Source organism: Neofelis nebulosa, chromosome X, assembly GCF_028018385.1.
Source record: "Neofelis nebulosa isolate mNeoNeb1 chromosome X, mNeoNeb1.pri, whole genome shotgun sequence".
Taxonomy (NCBI): Eukaryota; Metazoa; Chordata; class Mammalia; order Carnivora; family Felidae; genus Neofelis; species Neofelis nebulosa.
The window spans coordinates 92,447,224-92,465,024 of NC_080800.1; the positions used below are offsets into that span (position 1 = coordinate 92,447,224).

The window sequence follows — 17,801 nt, forward strand, 5'->3', positions numbered from 1 at the left end:
TGCCTTTTCTCAAATGCCTGACATACTCTCCATATCTTGGAGTTTCCTAAATTAAAGTTGCATTATTTTGTCTATATAATAAAACGGAGGTTTAAGCTGGTTCCATTTTGTTTTGCTCTTGTTAGTCATCTTTCCTGTAATTGCAAACTCAGTTACACTGCTTCCCTCCCATTGAGTTATTTTCAACTTGCCTTACCTTAAACACTTAATCCAGCTCCATGAGGAAGATAGTTCTTGACACGGATTCAATCACCAGTTCCTCACTATGTTATTCCTCCAGTATCCCCATCTCGGTGATAGAGACCACTCATATCTCAAAGTGGTCGTCCCCAAATTCTCACTTGCCCTCACCTATACATTATCCACTAGGCTAAGTGCTGTGGGATCTAATTCCTAAATATCTTCTTTCAGATTCACCCATCTGCTCAAGCCCCACAGTTAACTACCTTAGTCAGGACTGGATCCTTTTACACCTAGATTATGGAAATATTTCTAGTTTCTCCCGATTGTCCTCACTTTTGTCAAACTGACCTTTGAAAAAAACACAAACAGGTTTATGTCACTTCCCTTTCAATGGTGCTCCTTTAGGATAAAATCCAAACTACTTATCTTGGTGTAGAAAGCCCCATAGAATCTGGGTAGTATTTCCCTTGTCAGCTTCATTTTTTTTTTTTGCCACCTCCATTTTTACGAACCTATTCATTGCTTTCATGATGGTGCCATATTCTTTTCATGTCTCCATGCCTCTTGGTTCCCCGCTCTTTTGTCTCATCCACTCTTGCCTTTGCTGACTAACTCTTCCTACTCATCTCTCAGATTTATCTTAGGCATCATCTTTCCTACGAAGTTTTCTCATGAACCTCTTTACCCCAAGTTGTTTTAATAGCTTCTCTGCATGATCCTTTAGCCCCCTCTTGTTCACTTACTAGCACTCAACACACTGGCAATTATTTATCTTCATGTCTGTCAGAGCCCACAACAAACTCTTAAGATGTGAAACTGTTTCTTCTTCCGTTTATCCTCAGCACTTAGCACAGAATGTGGCATGTAGAAGGATGCTCAAGAGATGTGTCCTGAATGAGTGAATAAATGAGTGAATGAGCCCATGAGGGAAGTATATGCTTGAATTCACTCACCTCCGTAAGATCAATATCAGGACCTAACCTTCTTGAAATGGCATATAACTAATCAGCCAATCTTTGCCATTTCTCTCCTTCTCGGTAAGGCCGTACCCAAACCACTCTGGAGTGATTAACAAGAGAAACAGATGAGCTGGCCTTTTAGGTCACGGGCTCTCCCTAATCCCTAAAGCTACAGTTATGGAACAATAGAGCTGGCCTGAATTAATGGCCGTTGGTGGGGGTGGGGGGAGTGGTAGACAAATTCTGTCCTTGGGAGACACCAAGTTCTTCTACACCATCCGTCAACCTTGAGCACAGATGGGATGGAGGCCAACCCTAAAAATACATCAGCCCTAGGTGACAGCAGAGCTATGTTCTTTCATGTCTAATTCATCCCAGATGGAGAGGAAGCATTTGATGAGCAGTCTTTGAAACAGGCAGAGAAACTTTTATCATGTTCCGAATGACTATAGGGGCAGAAGGCCACTGTGGATTTCCTGGTTGATAAAAATGAACTCTAATAGAAGTTTCAATAAGGAGCCAGCAGAAACATCCTTGTCATCACCATTGTGAATCCATGTTTATTGAGGGTACAACAAATGCTATAGTCTCTGCTCAGAACATTGGATGGACCACAATTTCTGAACTTACAAGGGACTAGAGAATTCGTGCCACTATTTTGATGCCAGTCACCCAGGCAAAACACAAAATGAAATGTTATGAATATCGTAAAGCATAATAAGGAAGGGGTCTTAGACTATATGCAAACATACTTGATTAGTGTTTTCCCCACTGGGAGTCACCCGCCCCGTAAGCTTCCCCACAACTGGAAAGGAAGAGAGGCAGGAGAAAATAGGAAGAGTCAAGGTATAGTCCTGAGAAGGTGACAAAAATTTGAGCAGTGGCACTCCATGGATGTTCGGAGATAGCAATAAGTCCCAGGGGGAGGGCCGTATGCGTGGAGTGGTGGGAACCAGCCCTGTCTGTCTCCTAGTCCTTCCCTGCACACAGGTTCTTACACAGCCTTTCAGTGATAGAGAGGAGCTGTAGGACTCTGAAGAGCTGCTTGATTGTGAAGTTACTTTTCAGGTGAGGATCTTCTCCTTATTTTGCATAAAGGAGCACTTCGGGACTTGAGGGCTAGTGGGTACTCACCAGCTAGGTAAACATTTGAGAGAATCATAGTTCTTGACGAATTCTGTAAATAGCCGCTGACCCGCTGGCTTAAACAAAAGAGAAAACGAATGACTGGTAAGTTAAAAAGCATGCAAACACTAGGCTATACTCCTAGCAGGTGGGTAGCAAGTGGCCTTGTCTTAGTGTCTCTCTCTTTTTTTTTTTTTTTAAGTTTTTGGACGTTTATCATTTATTCCTTTTTTGAGAAACAGTATGAGTGGGGAGAGGACAGAGAGAGAGAGAGGGAGACACAGAATCCAAAGCAGGCTCCAGGCTCTGAGCTGTCAGCACAGAGCCTGATGCGGGGCTTGAACTCATGAACTGTGGGATCATGACCCGAGCCGAAGTCGGACGTCTCACCGACTGAGCCACCCAGGCGCCCCTTAGTGTCTCTTTTCAAGGCTCCCTTCCCTTCTCTTTCCCACCCTTTCCAATCTTCTGCCAAAACTCAAGGTTTGAGGCAGTGGTCAAGCTCCATGGCATAAGAATTGGTGTTCCTCATGATGCTCTCCACCAACATGACAGGCTTGGGGTTTCTTCCAGCAAAACAAGAGAGCCAGGTGCAGATCAACATGGCTGCAGCTGCTGCACCTCCAGCACAGTAATAGGCCCAGCCAAGCCGACAGGTACCTGTAGAAATAGGGACAGAGATATAAAGGTTGGGTTGTCTTCTCATACATTCTCTCTGGGGTGTTAGGGTTAATGTGATAATATGAAACAGCAAATACAACTTGGCTTCCTGTTTCCTCCTTTTCCTCTCGGGCTTATGGCTGGTATTTGCTTTAGAAAGAAGTTACAGAATTTTATTCTGTTACAGTAGGAACCTGGGGGTGGTGTGGGTGGTAATGGTGGTGGTGATGCTAATGAAAATGATGACAAGGGCCACTTAATCACGTGCCAAGAACTATGCTAAACTCCTTGGACATATATCTCATTGACCATTACAGTAACTATATGAGATAGACACTCTTATTGTCCCTGTTTTATATTAGATGAGGTAACTGAGGCACAGGTTCAGTTAATTGTGAAAAATCACACAGATGAACAGCGATAGAGTCAGGGTATAAACACTGGCTAACCTTGACTCTAAAGCTCTACGTTTTTCACCACACTGATGTGCATAGACTATTTCCAAAGAATCATATTCTGCATCATCAGGAGATTTGACAGGCAAAAAATCAATAAAAATCCCTTGCTGTTTACGACATGTCTTTGTCTTAACCTACCCTTGCATCATCAAGGGAAGAAACATGCGTTGGAATCAAGGCCAAGCTTGTGAGGCAGCAGTTTAAATTTGAAGGGTAATAGGAAAGGTCACCTGTTCAAAAACATCCACTCTACCACCTGCCCTCCTATCAGAAGGAGATACTGTCCTTTGAAGTATTTGTGCTTTCTCTGAGAATTTTCCCTCAGAAAATGTCAGTGCCCAAAGAAAAGAGAGCTATTAATTTATAAGGGAACAGACTAACAACTAATTACTAAAAATCACGTGCCTAAGCAAACAAGACTCCAGAAATTGGAATGGATGCCAGTGATAGGAAACTGCAGAGGGATCCTGAGAAAAGACATAGGTAGTGACCTTCACCTACCTCACAGTCTTGCAGAAAGCTAGGTCTAACTACAGTCAGTTGGAGATGTCAAGACTGATCTTCATGACAATTTACTTTTTAATAACCAGTTTCTTCTGTTCACATGGTGCCCAGTGAATGTTAATTTTACTTCTTCTAATTGACTAGTTGGCATGTCATATAAAGAGTCTAAGATGGTCCCAAGTTAGGCTGCTTTGCTCCTCTATTCGGGACAGCCTTATATATCCCGAAATTCTCACCTCAGAAATAGTGTTCCTTCTACCACCAAATTATCACTCATGCTGTCTCTCCTGCCAGAAACAGCTTCTTTCCTCTTATTCACCAATTCATATCTACCTTGGAACTCTATCCAGGACTTCCAAGAAACTTTCCTAGATTAACCCCAGTCGGCTCAAGTCACCTCAACAAGTATCCTACCAGGAGTTTGTCCATACATCCCTTACATGGGTGTACCTGTTGGTCAAAATTTTGGGAGGAAAATTTGCATAGCAAATATTTTTCATCTACCTTTTACCCCCTTCTAGATTGGCTCAACAGTGCAGAGGCATCAGCTTCTTTCTTGATAATAGCTCCCATATTGTGTCAACAGTGGGTGCTCAGTGTGCATGCTTTAGCCTGACAATACTCCAAATGTGGGTACACTTACATTTTTTAGCCCTCAACATCCAAACTTATGACTTAATTTTTTTATTAAAGTTACAAAACCGACCATAGTATTGTTCTGTTTGTTTCTGAAATGTGCTACGATCCTTGTCACCGTAAGGCCTATGCATATTCTACTCCCTAAAATGCTTACCGCATGTAGGCATGTGCGCATATACTTCCCACCACTCTTTTTGCCTGGTGAATTTTCAATCATTCTTCAAAGCTCAGCCCAATCAATTCCTTAGTGAAGCCCTCCCTGACCTCCCTAAGTCAAATTCCTTCATCAGAGGCCCTCATGAGTACTGTGTATATTTCCTTCTATACTTGAATGAATGAATGGATCCCTTATCCCTTCCCATGGCAAATGTCAAACTTCAGTTCTTCAGCAGAGATACTGCTTTACCATAGATGGAGGCAGTCATATAACTCCCTGAAGTCACATGGCCCCACTGAAAATTATAGCGAAAGCCAGACTACAGTAGATAATAGAAACAATGCAATCCTTAGATAGATGGAGTGAATTTGAAAGAGAACCATTCTTAGAGAAAATAATCTAACTGGCCTCAACATGAACAATGATGGGTGGGACTCTGGGAAGAGTAAACTGAAGAATACCACACTGAGGCAAGCAAACAATAAATTTGTTCCTTAACCACCTTGTCACGCCTCCCCTTAGACATACATACATACTCCCTCTCTTACTAAAAGTAGGAGGTTTTATGTAATGCTTTGGGTTTCACAAGGTGAAAACTGTAGAGACGGGCAAACCTTCAACTTCTGCCATCCCTAGGAAGAAGGCTGCAGGTTTTATTGTGCCCAGTTCACAGACAGGAATCGTGAGGCTCAGTTGATAGCCTTAGGAACTCTCTCCGAAACAGAGAGGTAGAGGCAAGGATCCAGACCAAGTCTCTCTACTCTCAATCTGGTACTCTGTCTTCTACTGTTGTTGTTTTGTTTTTTTTTTTCATCTTCTCAAAAGCCATTTTCCTCTTATAGGACCCTTGACCTACAAGCCCTAAAGAGGGGCTCCTAAATTAATTTGTAATAGATCCACCTGAGCTTCCCCTGTGACCCCTCTAACCGAAATCTCCTGTGCTCGCATGGCAGAGTAGACAGGCGCCAGCTCTGAGGTGGACTGTCAGGCAAGTTCCTCCTCTCTGGAATGCTCCCAGTCTAGTCCAGACAAGGCATCCGAAGTCTCATTCTGTTTCTTCAGTTGCTTGTCAGCTCATCCTCCCATTAGAGTAGCAGGGACATTTTTATTAGATATACGCACCCAGGGACCAGGGAAAGACTTGTTTCTGTAAATGAAAGGAATAGATGCATAGCATGCCATTACCTCTAAGCTCTAGGCAGGAAGAAAGTTGACAGAGCGGGCAACTCCGGAGTGAAGACCTGGCTAGAAGGACTTCAATAAACCTTATTGAAGTCAGTCAGAACCGGGTACCACTGGGCGAGGATTCAGCACCAAAGCGCTCCCATTGCCACACCAAATGCACTCAGAGTTTCCATTCACAGAGTCACAGAGTCATGGAGTCACAGCGTCACTGAGGCACAGACACTCCTATTAGGTAACTGAACAGCACCTAAGCTACAGGCTGCTGCCACACAGGGAGCCAAGGAGAAAAAGAGGAAATACACCTTCTATCCAAACCTCTCCCCACAACCCTCCCTGTTATCTGCTTGAGGAAATAAAGAGGTTACATCACTAGCATTGCAAAGGGGAGGCAGGGGAAGCAAACCTTTAAAGAAGCATAGCTTCAGGTTGAGAGCTGATGTCAATATTCACCTACTCCACAGAAACCTTGGACACTGGTCTGATGCCCTATAGAGGAACTTGTGCTTTCTATGAAAGGGTGCAAAATAGGGAGCAGTGACGACGAGCTACTGCCTTTTTCCTCCAATCGCCTTTTAGCGAAGTCCCGTGAACCATCACCGATCCCTAAATCCTACTCCTTGAAGCACTGTTGATTCTTCTATTCATCTGACAAATACATATTAAGTTCCTACTATGTGCCATACATTTTGAATGCACCATCTCATTTGACTCTCACAACAGCCATGATTATTTTCCTTAACAGCTGAGAAAATGGAGTCTCAGAAAGATAAATTACTTTACCAACTTACAAGTGTTCAGATGTGAGTGCCAGCACGGAACGTCCATGGTCATCTATTTCCATGCCAGAAGAATGGAGCCAAGGATACAAGTTACTATAATCCAAAGTATAATGCCTTCAACTAATCACCTCAACTTTCTGGATCTCAATTTCCTTTTTTTTTTTTTTTTAAGTGAAGGGAATTTTTGCTGGAGAGATTTTAAAAATCCCCTTCCAACTCAGAGTGTCCATTCTACTCTGAATGTAATCAATGTTTTAAGAGACATGCAAGAAATTCTACAGGAAAACCTAGGGAAAACAGAATTATTTCTATCTGGGAGAATTCAGGCTCAGGAAATGTTTGTGTGTGTATGGTGTGTGTGTGTATGGTGTGTGTGTGTGTTTACTTAAATTTTAGTTAGTTAATATACAGTGCAAGATTGGTTTCAGGAGTAGAATTCAAAATTCAGTGATTCGTCACTTACAAATGATACCCAGTGCTCCTCGCAACAAGTGCTCAGGTAATGCTTTATAAAGAACATAGCATTGCAACTTGACTTCAGTAGCGGGAAGTGGGCATTCTAGGAAGTGGGAATGGTTGGTGTGAGCAAAGTACGTAAGTGAGAAGGTTGACCACACGCTCCAGAAACAGTACTCTATTCAGAATTGCTTCGGGAAAGAAGATGTAGTTGGCAAATAATAAGCTGAATCGAGACCAGGAGGAACCATGGAATGTGGCATCTTTCCCACAAGCAATGGGGAGCAATGGAAATGTTTTTCTCACAGTTCTGGAGGCTAAGAAGTCCCAGATCAAGGTGCCAGCAGATTTAGTGTCTGGGGAATTCTTTCTTTCTGCTTCACATGTGGCGATCTTCTCGCTCAGCACTATTGATATTTTGGGCCAAAAAAATCTTTGTTGTACGGGGGTGAAGTGGGGTGGGGTGGGGAGGGTTGTCTTGTGTATTGTTGCACCCTGGCTTCTACCAACTAGATGTCTGCAACTTATCCCTCCCCCCTGAGTGGTGGAAACCAAAAATACCCACAAACATTGTCAAGCATCCTTGGCAGTGGGGGCGTGGTGGATTGCTTTCCGTTAAGAACGACTGAGTTAGAGGTATAGTTTGGGAAGATTAACCTAAAATCTCTCTATAAAAGAGACTGGAGGCAGTTGTACACTGTAGGAAGAGACCGGTTAGCCAGAGGACAGGGATGCTGGTACACATGCAACAATACATAAAGCAGCCTCCCACAACAAAAAATGATCTGGCCAAAAATGTCAATATTTTTGATGGTAAGCAACCCTCATCTAGGCAAAACACCAGATATTTACACTTCGAATGACCTCCAAAATGAATCTTGATGACTGAACAATTAGCCCAACAGAATGGAAGCTTTTCCCTTAAGAACATCTGTGCATGGTTCCCTATTGACCTGGGGAGCTGGCTGGAACTGCAGCATGGTCAGCTTTGAGTATTCTAGTATGCTAGCTCAGGGAAGCTGGGGAAGCCCAAGGAGAGAGATCTCACAAGGTATTCAGGAGGAATACCCTGGGAGTCAGGAGACTGGAGTCTTTGAAGGAACCTCTTAACCCCACTGGAATTCAGCTATCTCACTCCTAAAATGGGAGAAAGCAATTAAGTACCTGTCTAAAGACAGAGCAATAAAGACCAGATGAGTTCGTGAGGTCTTTTTCAGAAGTAGCCAGGATCGCTGCTGCCTCACCTCTCAGATTGCACCAATTCTGAGCCTCCATGCTACAATTGTTCAGGGACCTGTGTGCTCAGAAAAGAATGCAGTAAGCTGGCATCACACTGGGGGACTGTCTCTACACACATGCATATGTATCTGTGAAAAGAAAGATTAGGCGGCAGGAGAGAGGGAGAAAAGAGGTCCTAACTACAAATTCGCTGCATGCAAAGTTTCTAGAGGGGCCTGAGATAAGCCTGTTCCTTTTTGTGCTCTTCTGTACAATTTCTAACACTCTATCTGTGAGTCATTCTATTCCAATGTTGAATTTGCTATGACAAGATCCCTCATAAAAGTTATTAAATCATCACTCAGCAGTGGGCCTGACATTTAAATCAAGACACGTTGCTTTTATTCCAAGTTGCAAATCAAATTGGTTTGGAGTTTGACGCTATTTTCTTTGATTCAGCATTAAGTTATATTATTACATCTCTGCTGTTTAGAGAACAAACTGTCACTGGCTGCTACTTAAACTGACTGCCCTCCATAGAACCCCAGTCCTATGTACTTAAGGGACATGGTGTCTGGCCAACTACAAATGGGTCATTATGAACTACTGGGAGGTGTTAGCCACACGCTGATGCTTTTGGTAGGGCCTAGCATTGGTGTGGGCGTCAGGATTGGGAATCAGAGTAGGAAAGAGTAACAGAGAGGCTCTCTCTGCAGCTAACATGCTCAGAATGCCAGCTTAGAAGCCAAGGATGCTAGACAACTAATCCGAAGAAAAGAGTCCTGCTTGGAGAAAGAGGGAAAAGGCATAAAAGAGAGTGAACCCACTTTGGAAGACAGTTTGACAATTTCTTATAGAACTAAAGATACTTATACCATATGATTAAGAAATCATGCTCCTTTGTATTTACCCAAAGAAGTTTAAAACTTATGTCCACACAAAAACCTGCACAAGGATTTTTATAGCAACTTTATTCATAATTGCCCATTCTTGGAAGCAAGAAGTCCTTCAGTAGGTGAATGGATAGATTAACTGCGGTCCATCCAGACAATGGAATATGATTCAACACTAAAAAGAAGTGAGCTACCAAGCTATGAAAAACATGGAGTAAACTTAAATATATATTACTAAGTGAAAAGTCAATCTGAAAAGGCTACTTACTCTAGTATTCCAACTATGGAGATGGTAAAATGATCAAAGGTTGCCATGAGTTGGTAGGCTTGGGGAGGGATGAATAGGCAGGTCATGGAGTGTTGGTAGAGCAGTGAAAATACTTGGTTTGATAGTATAATGGTGGATACACATCAATATACATTTGTGCAAATGCATAGAATGTATACCACCAAGAGTGAACCATAATGTGAACTATGGACTTCAGGTGACTATGGTGTGTCAATGTAGGCTTATCAGTTGTAATAAGTATACCACTCTGGCGGGGGTGGGGGGATGTTGATAATGGTAGAGGCTATGCATGCATGGGGGAATATAGGAAAATCTTTGCACATTCCCTTCAATTTTGCTGTGAATCTTAAACTGCTTTATCGAAGTCTTCATTTAAAAAGAGTGAGCTAAGTCTGTCTTTTGGGTTTCTCAAGCCTTCTCTTTTACAAAATCATCTGATGGAAGTCTTGGCCCCTGAAAGTTTGGAGGAAGAGACAGGGAAGCAAGAATATAGCAAGTACCTAATGACCACTGACACTTCCAACACTGACGAAGGGCTAGACGAAATGAAATGGAACTTTCAGATATATGAAGTTTTGATTTGATGCAAGTGTTGCCAAAAGCCTAGTTCTGGGAGCTAACACTCCAGAAAAAGGCATGCTTATGACCCAGGATCAGAGGTAAGGTGCCCCAGATATGTGGTGAGGAAGGGACTAATGGAAGGGATAAGATCTATGAAGTAGCTTGGAGCTTCGGGGCAGGGCAAGAAGGTACAGAGCTGTTTACCAATGTAAGCAGCTTAGGGGTATGGACGGGGGACTAGAGTCCTATACAAAGATGACATCCAAATTCTAGGAACTCATGAAGTCAGGATTCAGGGAGGGGGTTCAGGTAGAATGCAATGAGAACAATATTGACATCTTTTTTATCATCAAATCTACTCCCATAATCAGGGAGAGGCTGATCACTTGAGAGACACTGCTTGAGCCTTATAGGCAAAATGATGGAAGAAGTGACCCCAAGGTAGAGGGGGACCTGCAATGGGAACAAGCATATTGCCCTCAACCTCACCATCCAGAGCAGAAAGACAGAACAGATATGCAGGATGTCTGTCTAGGAGCCACCTGTGGGGCCATCGCAGCCTTCATAGCAAACCAGGCTGCCCGCACTGGCCCTGAGAACAATCACCTCAGCTACAGATTCCGTTGGCATTCTGGGGCGCCTGGGTGGCTCAGTCGGTTACACGTCTGACTTCAGTTCAGGTCATGATCTCACGGCTCATGAGTTCAGAGCCCCGCATCGGGCCCTGTGCTGACAGCTCAGAGCCTAGAGCCTGCTTCGGATTCTGTGTCTCCCTCTGTCTCTGCCCCTCCCCCAGTCGTGCTCTGTCTCTGTCTCTCAAAATATGCACAAATGTTAAAAAAAATTAAAGAAAGAGATTCCTGTGGAAGTCTGTGGAGGGAAAGGGAAAGAATTAGAGAGAGATTAAAGAAAGGAAAGAGTCTAAAGGAGAGTCAATGGGATAGATAGGTAGAAGAGGAAGAAAAGAAATATGGGGGGAGTTTAGAAAACATTAGTATAAAATTAGAACACTAGAGAACATAGGGACCGAGTGGAGAGGTTGAGCTCTTCAACAGACCTCTTCCTAATAAAAGTGGAGTTTTCCCCAAAGCATACCCAGCTCAGGAAAATCAGCTGCTCCTCCCTTCACCCACTATCTCAACTTATGAAACGAGGGCTGCAACCCACCTGGTTGGGTTCATGGTTGGGGGTAGGGAGGGCTAGGGTTGCTATTTGCTTATTCAACATATTTTTTGCCATAGGAACTTGCATTTTGGGTTAAGCAGGCAGCAAGTGTTTGGAAGAAGTTGGTGGTCCCATCTGTTCAGAGAGACACTGCTAACTATAGGGTCTCCATAGGTAGCAGCATAAAAATATTTTCAATGCCGCCAAGCTAAATGAGGAGAGAACTTTCTCTGCTAGGTTCAGCATAGATGAATAATTGTAAAATATAAAGCAAAGCCAATGAATTCAAGGGCAATTGCCAAACACCCTACCCCCCAAAACCCTACCACAGCCCCCAGTAAAAAGATAGCCAAAGCCATGAGGACAGCTTTCTTCTTACTCTCCAGGGTGGGCATAACTATCAACCAGACTCTAGATTGGAGGCCAAGAACCTACTAAAGATTCCAGAAGTCTGTCAGGCTCTCTTGCCAGAGACAAAGGCAAAAAAAAAAAAAAATCCTTTGAAAAAAATTCAGTAGTTCAGGAAAACATGTTTTTGTTAGTAGTCACTATTTCTAACCACTTCCAGAAAGTCAGGGTAGCACTCAGTAAAGACTCAAATCCTCATGGTGACAGAGAGCCCTGATATGGTTGATTTTCTTTCTCTTATAGTTCTGCCAAAAAAAAAAGAGTCTTTCCATTGAAATCTTCCACAGCACCCTTAAATATCTGCTTCTGACCCATCCACATATGTTGCCAACCAGTCTTTCCTATTTATATTATTTCCTGCATAGCTATCCCAAGTTTTAGCTAATCTGCTCATCTTTTTCTTCATTAGGGGATAAATGAGAGGAATCATGTCTTAGGCCAACTTAAATTGTGCTTCTGGATCTTTCTTAAGATTGACCCCCACCCGCCCCTGAAGAAACCTTCGTGTCACTCTGTTATTCTTTATATAGACCATCAAACGACACTTGAAGCAGCTTTGCAGAAGAGCTTTGGGAATTGCTGTAGACTGAATATTTGGGAACCCCCAAATTTATATGTTAAATCTTAATGCCCAACGTGATGGTATTTGGAGGTGGAGCCTTTGGGAATTGACTAGGTCATGAGGGTGGAGCTTTAATAAACGGGATTAAGTGCCCTTATGAAAGAGACCCCCCAATGAGCTCCCATGCCCCCTCCTGCCATGTGAGGACACAGCGAGAAGATTGCCACATGTGAAGCAGAAAGAAAGAATTCCCCAGACACTAAATCTGCTGGCACCTTGATCTGGGACTTCTTAGCCTCCAGAACTGTGAGAAAAACATTTCTGTTGTTTATAAGCCACCTAGTTTTTGGCATCTCTCACAGCAGTCCAAATGGACTAAGACAGGTACTTTCCCTCCAAAGACACTGGTCAAAAACCAGCCAACCAAGTGTTTGTACCTGTTCAATTCAGCATGAGCTCTCTAAGAAATTGGCCTCTCTCATCTAGCATCTGCTCAATAGATTTCTGATTGTATCCACTGGAACTTTTTCAGCTCATAGTCACTGTGGTGAGCTCTTTAAATATGTTGTTCTCACATAGGTAAGATCAACAAACTAGATTGAGGGAAAGGGAGCCAGAGAGAGAAGTGGAACAAGTGAAGAGAATATTAGTGTGACGAGTGCTATTATATAGATGAAACAAAGATATAGATGTAGGGCATCAAATCCAGCTCAAAGAGGGCAAGGAGTTTTCAAGAAAAAGTAGGAAGTTAACTAGCTGAGGAAGGGGGAGAAGGGTGTTCCTAACAATGGACACAGCACATGCAAGGTTGCGAAGGTTTGAAAGAACATGGTATTTTGAGGGTGGCCAGGCAAGAGGAAGATCTTGAGTGATAATGGACGTGACGGCCAAGGTCCATATAGGCCATTCTTAAGGAGTCTTTATCCTGTAGACAATGGGGACCATTGCTAAAGAATGGGAATGACATCAGATTTGCATTTTTCAAAATCACTTTGGCCACAGGAGGTGAGACCGATCAAGGGAGTAGTGTGAGAAGTATGGAGAGAGAGTCAAGAGTTATTTTCTGTAATATAGATGGCAACTTACACTAAAAGAAGATAGATTCTAAAGTTCTCATGAGCCTTAGCAGTATTTATCCCTTTTGATGATTCATGTCATTATGGTTTGTAATTGATATTATTGTGGTTGTATTTGTTAGATGTCTATATATGTATATATATAGACATAATATATGCATGTTTATATAATATATATATATATAAAATGGCTATATGGATGATATATATATGATATATATCATATATCATATATTATATATATAACATCTCCTCAAAGCTTCTTGAAGACTATATTCTTGAATTCTTAAAATTATGTACAGTGTCTCATTCAGTATTTTATGTACAGTAAGTGTCCACAATATGCTTATTGAGTGACTGTTACATTTTTTTTTCTTATTGGACTAAATGGCTTTATTGGGGAAATCCAGGATTACAACAGACTTAAGAGTTGCAACTTGGTCCCTTCTTCCTGCCAAAGGTGGGCACAGCATTGACAAATGGCTGGTTGTACTGCAACCAGTACAACCATATGACGTGGCCTTTCTTCTTCCATTTATCCTGTTTGGCCACCTTGGGAGTCCGCCCTCTTACGTTCCCGGCGCAGGCCAGGGAACCACGGACTTTTCTTCCAAGCATGGGGCCAGCTGCTTCCAGGGTGATCAGAGCCTCAACTCCACACTGACCAGGAATGGCCTCATCCTCTAGGTGAGTGCCTGCCAGGAGGAAGACTTGACCTTCTTGAGTGATCCCCTCCCGTGAGACTGAACCACGGCCACCGCAGCCTCTACTGCAAAGATAGAGTCAAGAAAGAGGAAGGAGCAAGGGTGCACACGTGCTCACCACCTGCCATGTGCCATGTCACTGCTCTTCTGTTATACACTTTGACATAATCTTCAAACACTTAAGAAAGCTAGTGCACCCTCATTCCAGCCATTGATTTAGCCCCATACCTGTGAGGCCAGCTTTGAGCATTCAGCTATTTCCATCCATGCTCCATTGGCCAATAGATACAGACCCTGAAGGCTCTCATCGGGCCCGGAACCTCTAGGTAACAACCAATGCCACAAATATGTTAAATAATGTGTGGCAATACCACCCAATATGTGTACAGAACTTTACAATTTACGAGGCGCTTTTTCTATCCATTATTTCATTTAATCCTCTTTTATTTGTTGTATTCATTCATCAAGCCCCAGCTAGAGGCAGGAATGTTGTTATAGAGAAAGCCATTGAGTAGACAGGTAAGTATTTGACCAAGAGCGATACTTAGCCAGAGGGTAGAGACTGGGCCAGGACCATATGTGCTCGGAAGTCAAGTGGTGCACGAACAAGATCCTGGATGAGAATTACAGAGAACGGTGTCTGCAGCCATGACCTGTCATTTACAAACTGAACCAGTAGGCAAGTGATTTAACACTTCTGAGTTTCAGCCCTCCTGTGAGTAAAATGGAAGTGACGCCACCCACCTCACAGAGCAGCTGTGAAGGTCAAATATGACACATATAAAGCACTCAGCACAACACCTAGAATGATCAACGCATTTGGCTCCTTTTTCTTCCCAATAAACACTTTTCAACTAGTCTATTCCTTCCCACAAATGTCTGGAGAGAGCTTTAAAATACAGATTTCTAGGCCCGGCTCCAGATATATAGAATTATTATCTCTGGGAAGAGGGCCCAGATGATTGCAACACACAGTCCAGTGGGGAACCACCTGAATGAGACCATATCATTAGCTCAAACTGGTCTAGCTTTCAGATGAAAAGTCCGACTTTCACTGAGAACCTACAGCGCTCGATGCAATGCTAAGGGCTTTCTCTTGAAAGATGTATTTGTGTGCAATTTCTCCCAAAATTCACCCGGGTGGGGGTGGGGGGGGGGCTTGGCGAAGACGGTTTGAAAAAGTCATACAACACAGCAGAAAGACATATATTTCCACCCCTGTAACTCTAACCTTGCCAGAGAACTGCCCCTGGGATGTGTGTGCAAGAATTGTTCCCCGTTTTCCTTCTGGTTCCTACTTTTGAAATCTGTTTCACTTATCAAATAACCTGGGTCAGTCTAACCCATAAGAATAACAATACTAATAATGGCAGTCATTGTTCACATTTATTGAGTTCGGGCCCTATACGAAGTTTTAGGTACATCAGTTCATTTCGTCCCTGCGAGAGCCCTGTGAAAATGGGCGTTACGGTACTAACACGCCTATTTACAAATGGTTTCTGTTTCTAAACAAAGGCTTACAATACTGTATCATTCCCCAGTAGCCAGGGAAAGACACAGACTAAAACTGAGGGGGACAAAAAACTATGATATTGAGGTTTGTAGAAGGATATTTGAATGGAGGAAACGGAAGCAAGGAAATTAAACGTGAATCATATTCTTTGACCTGAGCACCAGAGGCTGAACGAAGAAGCAGAAGACAGAATGAATTCGCCTGACTTTACTGCCATCTCGTGGTGGTCTGATGTACAGACAACCAGTTCACAAGTCTGCCTTCACTGTTTCAGTCAATGAGCCCGCTAGACCCTCTGCGAAGCGCTAAGTGGGGAAATAAGGCCAAGTAAATTGAGAACCTGCCCTCTGGGGTCTTTTTTAGAGTCTTGTCTCCCTCTGGAGTCGTCAAGCTGGAAGTCACCTTAGGGATCGATTCTTCCAGGGGTAAGCACACTTTTCTCATGCTGGCTATTTCAGGAAAGGCAGAAATGTTTATAAGCACCGTCTTTTTTTTTTTTTTTCCTATTCAAAATGAAAATAGCTTAGCATCCCATGGGATGTATAGAATCTCATTAAAGTTCTTCACTATTTTTAAGAGATGACGGTCAGTGAGAAACTTGGCACTGAAGTTTAGTCACTAAAATGATACTTTCTGGGGGGAGGAATCTAACAGTAGATAAGCTTTCTCATCTTCGACGCCCGACGCCCGTAGGGCATTGTTTTCATAAAGTACATTTATGTGCACTTTGTCATTTCATGGCCAAAACAATCCCTGAAAGTAGATAAAAAATCATCCTCACTTTAGTCATGGGGAGCTAGGGTTAAAGAAGTGAAATACAGGGGCGTCTGGGTGGCTCAGTCAGTTAAGCATCCAGCTTCGGCTCAGGTCATGATCTCACGGTTCGTGGGTTTGAGCCCTGTGTCCGGCTCTGTGCTGACAGCTTAGAGCCTGGAGCCTGCCTCGGATTCTGTGCCTCCCTCTCTCTCGGCACCCCCCCCCCCGGCTCTCTCTATCTCTCTCTCTGTGTCTCTCAAAAGCAAATAAACATTAAAACAATTTTTTTAAATGATGACAAAGAAAGAAGTGAAATGTATATGAGGAATCTAAAAAAGCCAAAGTCATCCAAAACAGAGAATAAAATGGTGGTTACCAGGGGCTGGGGGTGGGGAGATAGGACATATGTCGTTTAAGGGTACAAATTTGCAACAAGGAATAAATAAACCCTAGGGGTCTAATGCACAGTATAGTGAATATAAACAATAATAATGTATTATAATCATCAAACTTGCTAAGAGACTAGACCTTAATTATTCCAGCCACTAAAAAGAAATAATTATGTAATATGATAGGGGTGCTAATTATCACTACAATGGCAGTCATTTTACAGTTTATTAAATGTATCCTATTAACCTGTTGTACACCTTAAATTTATACAATGTTATAGGTCAAATATATTTCAATAAAAAACACAAAAAATAAGGAGCTGAGATGACTCAGCTATGGTCCCATAGTAAGATGACAACAGAGCCACCTTACAATCGGTTCATTCCACTCAGTGCAACATTTAGAGAGTGCCAAGCATGTTCCAGGCACCAGGGATATATGGCTGAATGAAGTTGCTCCCTGACTCACCCGTTTCCTCCTGTCTGTTCCAGCTTAGCCCAGCTCTTCTGGATGGAGACTCCTCTTTGTGTGAGTTAGGAGGGCAACTGGAAAACCTTAAGCAACACCTGAGCCAGGAGTTTTCCAGAAGGACAGGCTGCCCAGGGCATTCTAGCCGATGCTGCCCCATAGACGAGTTGCTTTTCTCAATCCCCTGGGCCAATCCCTGGCCCTCACTCCCCTGGGGGAGTGATAATAAAAGGCTCCTCTCCTCTAGGAAGGCCGCCTTAAGTAGACTGGTTTATCCTTCTGGTTTTTTAAGAACACAATAGATAAACATGAAATTGGATCAAAGGCTTCACCACGAACGTAGGTGGGTCACGGCAGAGGTCTAGGTAGGTGTCTGGGGCCTCTGGTTGTTCCTCAGTCTAATTCAATGCTCTCTCTATAAAAACAGAGAAACTGAGGCTCAGGGTGGGGGCGTAACGTGCTCGAGCAAATTTAGGAAAATTAAAACACAGCTGTCCTGATACCCGGGCCAGGACTGTTTCTACCACACTCTGCTGCCCCTCTGTGGACATGAGAATGTATCAAGCTGCCTCACTGTGCTGCGGTGAGCACCAGAAAACAGACTGTCCATAAAGAAGGAAACCGATAAAGAGGAAAGGTAACAGGAAATGCCTGGAAACTGAACCCATAAAGTCTAAACCCCGAGTCGCCGTAA

General features: G+C 43.1%; 1 protein-coding gene across 1 annotated transcript in view; it reads right to left on the bottom strand.

Annotated features, from left to right (window-relative positions):
- Window positions 1–1,676: 1,676 nt before the first annotated feature.
- Window positions 1,677–17,801, bottom strand: part of LHFPL1 (LHFPL tetraspan subfamily member 1) — a 40,202-nt gene continuing 24,077 nt past the window's right edge. The window contains exon 3 of the mRNA XM_058713530.1: window positions 1,677–2,927. Coding sequence (XP_058569513.1) covers window positions 2,746–2,927 — 182 coding nt within the window. The 3' untranslated portion in view covers window positions 1,677–2,745. The remainder of the gene's footprint in view (window positions 2,928–17,801) is intronic.